Genomic DNA, 10,040 nt, shown 5'->3' on the forward strand with positions numbered 1-10,040 from the left:
AGGTTCACGTCTTATTTCTGTCTCCTCTTCATCCATCCCTAAGCTTTTTATGAACCCAAATTGTCACTGTAACATCACACTGCAGTCCAGTGAGCTGAGTCCCCCTTTGCAATGCACCACAGCCCTTTTGGGATAGATTGCCAGCAGATCCCCACTGGCACTGTAAAGATCACATTAGATCCAGCCACAGCAAAGCTGATTCTCACACCACAGCTTCAGGGTTTCACCTCTGCTCAGGCAGAGGCAAAGCTGGAAAGCTTTTCTGTGCATTTTACCCCTATTCTGAGCTCATTCCCTTGCCAGCCCAGACCTGTGTGCAGTTCCAGGAGGAATGGACTACCCTCGGAGCACATTTGCTCTCAGTATGTTCAGTATGTTTAGTGCTTTGAACTATGCCTCTGCGTGTGCCATCAGTCTCCTGTGTTGTAGTTGCAGAGCATCTGCATTAATTTTCTTGTAATAGAAATGACCGTATATAAACTAAGCACTTTGGTGCCCCAGCAACTCCCCACAGTGCAGGGCAAAAACATAGGAACTGTTTTCCCAGTATGCCTTTCTAGATCTGAGCTTTGACATTAGGCAAAGCCAGGCTAAGGTGAGGATTGCAAAGGACTCTTCTGTCCTCCTGCTGGCACATGGCCTTCCAGCCTCCCCGCACTTCCCTGTAAGTGGTGAGGTGCTGGCAGGACTTTGACCCTCCCTCCAGATGGACACATCTACCATGGGTTTGCTCTCCTGGGCTCTTGACACTTCTCACTGTATCGCCCTCTCTCTTCCCTGCATCTCCATATAAAGCTTCCAGGATAGCCCTTCAGGATTAGCTTCCAGCCCCAAGGCTGGTCCTTGGGCCCGGCCTCTCTTAATGTCAGAGCCTGTGAAGAGTTTGTATAATGGTATTTTGGTGTAAATAGCTTTGTATATATTAGCACAACTGTAGCAATGGCTCTAGGCCTGACATTTTCCTCCAGACAGGGGTTAGTGTTTATAATATATAGTCAGTTGATACAGCTGCATAATAGGGACTGAAAGCGTGAGGACTCATAACATATGCAGATTAAACAGGAGCGCCCCTTCTCTCCTGTCTAGCCACCACCTTGCTGGGAAAGGTGAAGCGGCTGTTACCTGAAGTAGTTATTCTCCTGAGGTTCTTCCTGAGAGAACTGATATTCAAGTGCAGTGACGTTAGCTCCTCCATAATGTGAATTCACCCTACCCGCACACACACACATCCCCGCTGTGAATAAAGAGTCTGTCTGTATATTGTTGGGAAAATGTATTTGAACTGTGAACTGCAATGGAGCAAATAAATAATGTGTACAGCATCAGTGTGTCATGTGAACCAGTGTTTTACCTTTGAGACATTATGAGATTGCTTGATTTGGGGATTGTTTGTGATATTTTTACAATGGGGAAAGGGGGACAGATGAAGAGAAACAAAGAAAAAAGCAAAAGCCCAGCTGAGGATTCTTAAAGCTTGTAGAGAAGCACAGTAGAAAGAGACAGACAGGAAAGTACCTCAGAATGGGAGATTTTTGGGGAAAAAGCAAGAAGGGAGCATGCGGGAGTCATTACAGATAGGAAAGAGAAGGAGATTTCTGAAAGCAACCCCCCATTCCTACTGCAGCAGCAATTTTAATCTGGGTGCAGGGCGAAGAGGCGTTTGGGCCTGGAAATGAGGAATAAATAGGGTGTTCAGGGAGGGTGTTCAGCCAACCAATGAGAGCACCAATGCCCTTTGATGTAGCACTGAACCAGGAGGGTTGCTGGAAGGTCAATGTGACACCACCCAAAGAGCCCAGCACTGCAATTTGCCAGCTGGATGGTGCTGACTATCCCCGGGTGCAATACTGCTGGGATTAGGACATCTGCCTCAAGTCTGTCTGAGAGCTTGGAGACAGCTGGCACCAACAACAAGTTTCACCCTTCCCAGCTGAGGACATCTGTCAAACTGATCAGGGAGGACCCACCCTGCTGCTGTTGGCACTGCTGTTGCCCTGGCCCAGTGCCTACCTTCTCACTCCCGGAAAGGTAGAGGAAGGAAGGGCTCCCCAAGAACTTGCTAACAGTGGTGCTAGTGGTTGGTTCAGAGCTCTTGTACCTCCCAAACCCCACTGCTCTGTCCCTGCGCACATCCCTAACAGCGATCTTCCCCAATTGTCTGTCCCAAGACCTCATCCAGCTCCAGCTCTGCTTCCCGCTGTAGCATTTTCTGCTGCAGCTCAGAGTAGAAGTCGACTCCCTCAGAGACTGAATGGAGGGGCTTGTCCTGGGGCTTGTAGTAGCTGCTTATTTGCTGCTGTATGAAGTACTGGTGGTACTGAGGCTGATCCTTGAAGCTGCCATCATAGCCCTTGACGTGGTTCCTTTTGAACTCCAGCACAGTCTTGGTATAGGTGTTGAGAGTGGTGACAGCAGAGGCCATGCAGCAGGTGAAGGAGGCCCAGGCCATGCTACAGGAGAGACGCAAGAATAGCACGTGCTGTGAGAAGACAAGTGGGGTAAGGAGTTGAACTGCATGCATTGTGATGCACCCTGATTTGCCAGGCACAAGCTGCTGGGCATTAGATGTGAACTAAGACTCGTAACATTACAGTTCTTAGGGGTTATCCTACCACAGGATCCTTCTTTGATCAGTGGGGTAAATACTGGTCATCCTTGTCACCAGGAAGGGCACAGGGAAAATAAAAAGGGCAGCAGGAAAGTCTGTAACTGGTCAGAGCAGGACAGCGCAGCTTGCAAGCAAGTTCTGTATTGCAGGGCTGCTCAGTGTCTTCCTGGACATCAGATATCTCTACTTCAGCATAATCAGATGCCCATGCTGACATTTGATGTCCACGACGGGCACATGGCACTGGAGTGTTTAAGTGTAAAGAAGCAATGTGGTCACTGTCAGTACAGCATTGCAAATTGAGCCTGCACTTTCCATGGGCACCTGCAAGGCTCATCCAACTGTTTTTCAAGTCAGTTACGGCATATCAGCTGCAGCTGGTTTATTTAGCCTTTCGAGAAATGAACGCTGAGCCACCTGCTTTTTGCAGCTGCTCTTACTGGTTACAGTGTCCACATCTTTAAGTATATGTTTAGGCTTGATGCAGCAGGAATAGGCCCTTTGGCCACTGGTTAGTGAAGATGCCAAAGCAGCATTGCAACTTACTTAAACTGCAGAAAAACAAGGCATGTTTGAGAGCATCATCACAGGTATGACACTGGCCTCCGCACACAAGGAAGAGCTGAGACTAAACAGGGAAAACCAGCATAGGGGCAAACTTAATTAGTCAGCAGGGTTGAAGGCACTCGTTTAGGTGTCACCCCATTGTTTTGCAAGTCCTTGGTAGCTACTCATTTAAGTAATTCAGAAAATATTTCCTAAAGCAGGGCATGAGGCAAAGACAGGAGATTATCAGTAGGAGAACTGTGGTACACCCATCTTTGGAAACAAGAAGGTCAAGAAGGGAGAAGGTGGGTTTTGACAGGGTGTAGCATGGCTGAAGCCCAAAAGGCTGGGGAGGTGAATTTGGCTTCAGAGCTCACGTACTAGAACGCCCAGCCATAGTCCCACGAGTGTGGTCTCCAGTCCTCTGGTCCCAGATTAACTGTTGCCTGGAAGACTTGAGTGTACATCATGTGTGCCACCATCCCAAGGAGACCTGGACACAAGAAGACAACAAAGCAAGGAAGTCACAGCAGGTGCCAGAGCTGCATACTTCAGCCTCGTGTGGGAGAGGAGGCTCTCCTGCTGCTGTGATTTCAAGCCTGCAGTAATACCCTTACCTGACAGCACTGAGGAGACAGCAGCAAAGGCATTAAGCTTCAACCCACAGACAGGATTGCCAGTATGCAGCATTTCCACCATCAGGAGGATGAAGCTGATGAGCAGCAAGCTGATGTACAGCATCTCTGATCCCAGTGACAGCCACAGGATTCCTGCCAGGAACCAAAGACTCCTCACATCAATACAGGATGGCTTGTTCAAGAAAGAGTACTCCCTCTTCCCAACCCAGTCCTGAAAGGATTCCCGATGGAAAGAAGGGAAAGAAGGAAAACAACAAATCCCACCAACCTGTGAGCTCAAAAGATGCTGAAGGGGACAGAGCATCTGTCACAGAAGATGGCTTGGCTAGTCTAGCATGGAAAAAGCTGAGAGGAACTAAAACAGCTGTCTGCAAACAAGCCAGCATTATTCATAAAGAGCAAGGAGGAAGCCATGGGGAAAAAGACGGGGGGAAAGCTGTTAAGTATTAGCACAAGACCTAGTGGTCATAGGTTGGCCATAAACACATACAAGCTGGATGTTAGAAGGTTCTTACCCATTAGTGTAGTGGCCTTCAGAGTAGGTTTCTAATCACAACAATGGAAGCAAATGAATTTTAACCTGGGACTTAGCTGGTTAAGAAAAGAGCTCTATGGTGCATCCGCAGCATTGGCTGGGACCTGGCCTCTGGAATTCAGGAGGCCCCTTGCAGGCCTGTGTTTCTCACTGAAACCTCAATTAAAATGAACTACATTCCTTGGGGTGGATATTCACTGCTCACTCTGCTGCTTGAACCGAGTGCAGGTACTTTCATGCTGGGATTATCAGTGGGACTTAAGTGATACCACAGTCCTCAGCTGAGCTCACTGTGTGGTAGGACTTGGAGGAGAATGAGAAAAGGCACTCTGTAATCCTGGGCTGTGGAAGAGCACAGGATTCACTGAGGAAGAAATATTAATCTGACAAATGAAGCAGCACTGTGAACACTACCGTTAGCAACTACTAATGGCTGTAGAGGAGACATTCAACTAGGGAAAAGGAGTGTGAAGAAAACCCTCATTAATGTTGCACTGACAACTCCTCAATGTGATAATTGCCATAAAGTCACCCAGCTCTTTAGCAGGAATTGATGAGCTGCAATTCCCTGCTTAGAGGAGCTGGCTTGCTTGCTGCAGCACCATCAAGGAGACTATTTCGTTAGAGGTCAGAGTGCCAAAAGTGTCCTGGAGGCTGAAGGCACCCCACATGTGGAGAGGTCTCTGCATCACTCTCCCGGCGAGTCCAGGCGTACCACGCATGCTGTATAGCCTGGTCTCGTAATGCTGACTGTGTAACGTGGAGCTGCTCTGCATGCACCCAACTCAGCCAGCCCAGCCAGCAATCAGCAGCCACACCACCTCCTCCAGTGCTGGCCCAGCTGTATACTGGCAGCTGTGCTGGAGGCCAAGGTCATCTTAAGACGATACTATGTGCAGGACGGGGTGAAAGCAGGTGGTAGAGCTGTTAAGACCACAGTGTCATTGTGAGTGTCATGCTTAAGCTCACAGTAATCTTCCGATTAATTTGTAGGAGCTCAATCTCCTACAGGACATGGCCTTTCTATCAGTGTTGGGCTGCAGTTAGACAAGGAGCAGTAGGAGGAGTGTGAGGGGGGGCAGAGAGAGAGATTTACAGAGACGTATACTGTGGTTGCATAACCCTCCTTTCTTAGGAAAACAAGCAATAAGGGAGACATTGGAAGCAATAGAGCCAGAGGCCTGGGCAGGGAACAAAGCACAAGAATGTGAGAAAGCAGAAAAATGAGTTGCTACTCCCTACAAAGTGAGCATTTTGCCGTAAATGCAAGAGTCATTCAGTAAATGCAGTTAAGTCAGTCATTCATTTATGAGAAAGTGGAGATCTGAATGACTTCAAAATGGTCTTGTAACACCAGCATTATCTGAATTGTGTAAATATTGTTTCCCAAAAGAATAAGCAGGGAAAGTTTTCCAACCCCGCTGTTGTGCTGAAGAGTGACCCAGGTTAATCTGCACAGCGATGCCACCACACGACACCCCTCACCTGGGAATGCACATTGCTTTATAAAAGCAGGTCATCATTCTTTGCCAGTGTTTTTAAAATAGGGCATACAAAGCAGAAAAAGAAGATGAGCTCCCCAAAAGTAATCATCTCCCTGCTGGCTGTTGCAATTCCCCAGCATTTGTTCCAGCTCTCATGACTTGAATGCTGACACAAACTCTGCACCCCAGGCCTTTCCTTTCACATATGAACATCCTCTGAAATGAAATGCGTCCAGTCTCTATCTCAGGGAATAGTTACCAAGCTCACAGAAACTGAAAAGCTTTCAGTAGGCAAAATTTCCATTGAATATGCACACTTACATCCAGGTATACTGCAGTTATGCCCAGGATAATTTAAAACGTGACAATGAGGGGTGAGCTCTCCAATCCAAATTAAGTTTTGTATTCGATGAGGCAAGGACTTCACCCTGGAGGTGTAACATTCAGATGTCCTGATCACTTACCACAATGTAAGAGGTGATTCAGCTTCCTGAGTCATCACACTAGACCCCAAAACTGAAGCACTGAGTCAACATGTAGCATATGTGGAAGGTGGCATCCACACCCTTCCTGATGACTATAGCAAGATGAGAAGCTCAGACTGGGCAACTTATTAAATGAGACAAATCCCACTTCTTATGGGAGGAGGTCTGAGGTTTACAGCACTGACCTCACAGGTGGCAGTGGTTTAGGCAAACATCTGGGAAGAAATCTTTGCTCTTTTGGCAACCACAAGGCCAGGATTTCATGCCTGGCTCTTTGGGGACCCACCCTGCTGTCCTCACACAGGTGAAATGTTGTAGGTCCCCCACTGGGCAGCTACAATGAGGTATGGGGATTTGCTCTTACCTCTCTCTGCTGGTGGCGAGAGCTCGATAAAGCTACGGCATTTCTCTTCTGAAACACAAAACCAAGGGTATTAGTTTGCAAAACAATGCAGGGTACATAGCGGAAAAGAAATTCTCCCCCTCTCACCCTCTCTTCACTGCATAGCTCCAGTCATCCCTGACTCTACCCATCATTACCTTCTCCCCTCTGCTCTCTTTCTGACCATCTTTCCGACCATCTTTCCGACCATCTTTCCAGACCTTCAGTGGGGCAAAGTAGGGGAAAGCAATGTCTGCCTGGAAAACTAGAAGTGTATTTTCCAGAAAAAAACATCAGCAATTTGTAAATCTTACGAGCCTCTGGTAAATATAAAAATCTGTTGCTAGTCATTCACAGCATTACTGTTGGTCAGGCCTATTAAGGGTGTAGCTTATAACAGGCTGCAGACCCATCACTTCTGCTGAGGACATGAATTCCCACTCACCCCAGTCTCAGCAGAGCAGTTCTAGCACTGCTTCCCAAAGAAGAAAGAAAAAAAAAACCCCAAACTTCCCAAGTGAAATGCTGCATGACTGAGACGTGAGTTCCTCTCCTGTGGCAGAGAACCACACAGAAATATGGTCTTCTGTCCTCACATTTTAGGCATGCTATTTGGACAAATGGTGTTCATATTTGATTTGTCTTTTTATGTTGGCCAGATGCAAACTATTGTCTCAGTTGAGGGTCCATCATTATTATCTCTAAGTCTCTTTTACTGCATAGTGCAATACTGCATTAGAGGGTCCTCTCCTCTACTTGGCACAGTATTTTCTCCCAGAAGTATCAGCCTGCCATTTTTCATGTAAGAATCTCATTTTCTTAATTTCTATCCCCAGTTCTAATCTCTCCCAATCTCCTGTATTACTTCTGTCATCCCCAGCTCTCAGAACGCTACCCAGTTTAGTGCCATCTGCAGTCCTCATTAACTTGTGGTTTGCTACTTCACCTAGAACTTTAATGAGGTTATTCAGTCAAGGCTCATCTAAACTGATCCTGAGATTAGCCCGAATAACGAAATCTTTTCTCCAGCTCAGCTCAAACTCTTGTTCATAGTAGCCCCCTTTTGTTGTTGTTTTCTCTGCACTTGCTTCAAAGACCTACAGCAGTGGGTGGCTTGTACTCAATTTACACAAAACAGGGGACTGAGATTGACTACGTGCTCTACCCTGTGCTCTGCTGTGATCCAGATGTAACGCATTCTCTGCGTTCCTTCAGGCACTGGGGTTATTCCAGGACTGTCTGGTGGCCAAACAAGTCTTCCAGGGAAAGCTGTCAAGGGATATAGTCCCATTCCCACAAGCACCATGAAAACACTCCCCAATCCAAACCAGTCCCAAATAAAGACATTTCCTTCCACGGCTTGTGTGGAAATGCTCATAACAAAGCAGCCCTCGCATTAGGACATGAGAGTTTCAAGCACATTCCCACCTGCTTCCATCCCCCTTCTGTCTGCTTTTATTCACCAGTCCTTTATTTTCACACTCTGACAGCAACAGATAAGAAAATGAGAAATGCTATACTAGAACGACGGCCTAGTTAAAGAAGGTGAGACGTTTGTGCTTGGGGAGGGCTGAAGGGAGGGCGGTGGGCTCAGAGGAATGGACCTGATGAAAGCAACTTTCATCAGCGCACCTATCTTCAGATACAAATCTCCCTGCTGGCCACCTTGCGGGTCAGTTCTGATCCTTGATGTATGTGCCAGGCCGTAAAGAGCATCTCGGCACTGCAGAGCGTCCACCCGTGTTGGCGTGGCACGGGTTTCAGCAGCAGGACTTCAGCAGGGCTGGGCAGGAGCAAGCCAAGGGTGAAGGGAGGCACCAAAGGGGTCTAGGACAGGCTGCAGGACTAGCCCCTGGCACTCCAGGGTTTACAGTGCCAGTCCCACTGGTCAAAAATCACAAGTGAAACGGGTCACAGTATCATAAAAACAATGGAAAACATTACAGTACTGCAGCTCTAATCTTCAGGTCAATTTGCCTCCTAGCTTTAGTTCCTCTGGGTTCAGATCCTCCAGGTTTTCTCTGTATCTATAAAGCAGTACTTCTCTTTCTGTCTTTTTTTTTTTTTTTTAAGGAAAGGCTAGTCCCTGTTCAATTCACAAAAACTCTCAGTTTGGTGATTTAAGGAGAACACCAACTATTGTGGTCCTCACAGTGATAACCATAAATTGACAACACTGCATAAAAAATCACCCCACTTAGATTTCTGAGGGGACATGCACAAATGTGCCCTGGAGAGCATGAAGGAAGCTGCATGTAGGAATGGAGATATGCAGCAAGGGAAAGGAGGCTCACTCCAGTTCACATCAGGATGAATGATGCCATCAAAAAGTCACTGCTGCCGCCACCACCACTTGCACTTCACAGCCCCTCTTCCAGACTGAAGGGCACACCAGAGACAACCATTCTCCCTTGCCCCTCTCTGCAAACATCTTAATGAAGAATGAGACGAGAATATGACCACAGAAGTGCACGGGGCCGATGCCATCTAGGAAAATGAAGAAGGCTTTTCTCCCAAGTGTTGTCAGCCTCCCGCCTTTCATTTCCAAAATCCTGTGGAATAAATACAAGGGAAGAAGTTGTGGCTGCCTGGGCAAGATGCTACCTGGCCCATCCATGCTCTCTTCACAGGAAAGCCACATCCCCGTGTGGAAGTATCTGAAGGAAAAGCGGTCATCCCCGGTCTCCCAGCTGTAGTGCACCACATCCTGGGATGAAACATTGCTAGCACCTGCGTCAGGCGGCATGGGGACACCGATGCAGTTGGTGTCTTTGCTCTTCCCACACAAAGGCTTGGGCACTTTCTGGGTCCCGGTGCACCAGTAGCTGCCGAGCAAGGCAGTAGTGGAGAGGCTGAGAGCCAGCAGGTTCAGGGCGACAGCCAGGAAAGCACGGCGCCACGGCAATCCCTTCAGCAGCTCCATCTACAACACACAAATGGGAGGGACTGTCACACCAGCCACTTGTCCCACCTAGCCTTACAAATCTCAGCTGTTCCCAGTGCACTCCTGTGGGGAGGGCATATGAGCACTCTGCCCTCCTCACAACAGCCCAACAGCTCACCCAGCATGGAAGAACCATTTTTTGAAAGCCAGGGCAGTGGAGCAATAGGTCAGCTTCAACCGTTTCAAAGTACACTGAATATCTGTACTGGGGAAGAGAGGGTGACCCAATAGACACAGCAGGGCTGAGTGCACTGGAGCTCCTGAGCACATGAGCAAAATGAAAGGGACATCATATTCACTCCCATCTCAGAGATAGTAGGGAAAAGCTCTTAACCAACCTCCCCAAATCCTGTGTGTTGCCTTTAGATGGGGCATGATGGATGCACTGTCCATCTAAATGAGAATTCTTGCTGCCAAG

The 10,040-nt window shown here is 47.8% G+C and overlaps 1 protein-coding gene across 1 annotated transcript; it reads right to left on the reverse strand.

The window, feature by feature from the left end:
- Positions 1-2,134: 2,134 nt before the first annotated feature.
- GSG1 (germ cell associated 1) lies at positions 2,135-9,758 on the reverse strand (the record flags this gene model as incomplete). Its single annotated transcript, XM_082006487.1, has 6 exons — positions 2,135-2,450; positions 3,536-3,647; positions 3,772-3,924; positions 6,661-6,708; positions 9,283-9,601; positions 9,741-9,758. The coding sequence occupies 6 exons, from the start codon at positions 9,756-9,758 to the stop codon at positions 2,135-2,137; spliced, it is 966 nt and encodes a 321-aa protein (XP_081862613.1).
- Between the last annotated feature and the right edge of the window lie 282 nt (positions 9,759-10,040).

This window comes from Phaethon aethereus (genome assembly GCF_964289735.1).
Source record: "Phaethon aethereus genome assembly, chromosome: 1".
Taxonomy (NCBI): Eukaryota; Metazoa; Chordata; class Aves; order Phaethontiformes; family Phaethontidae; genus Phaethon; species Phaethon aethereus.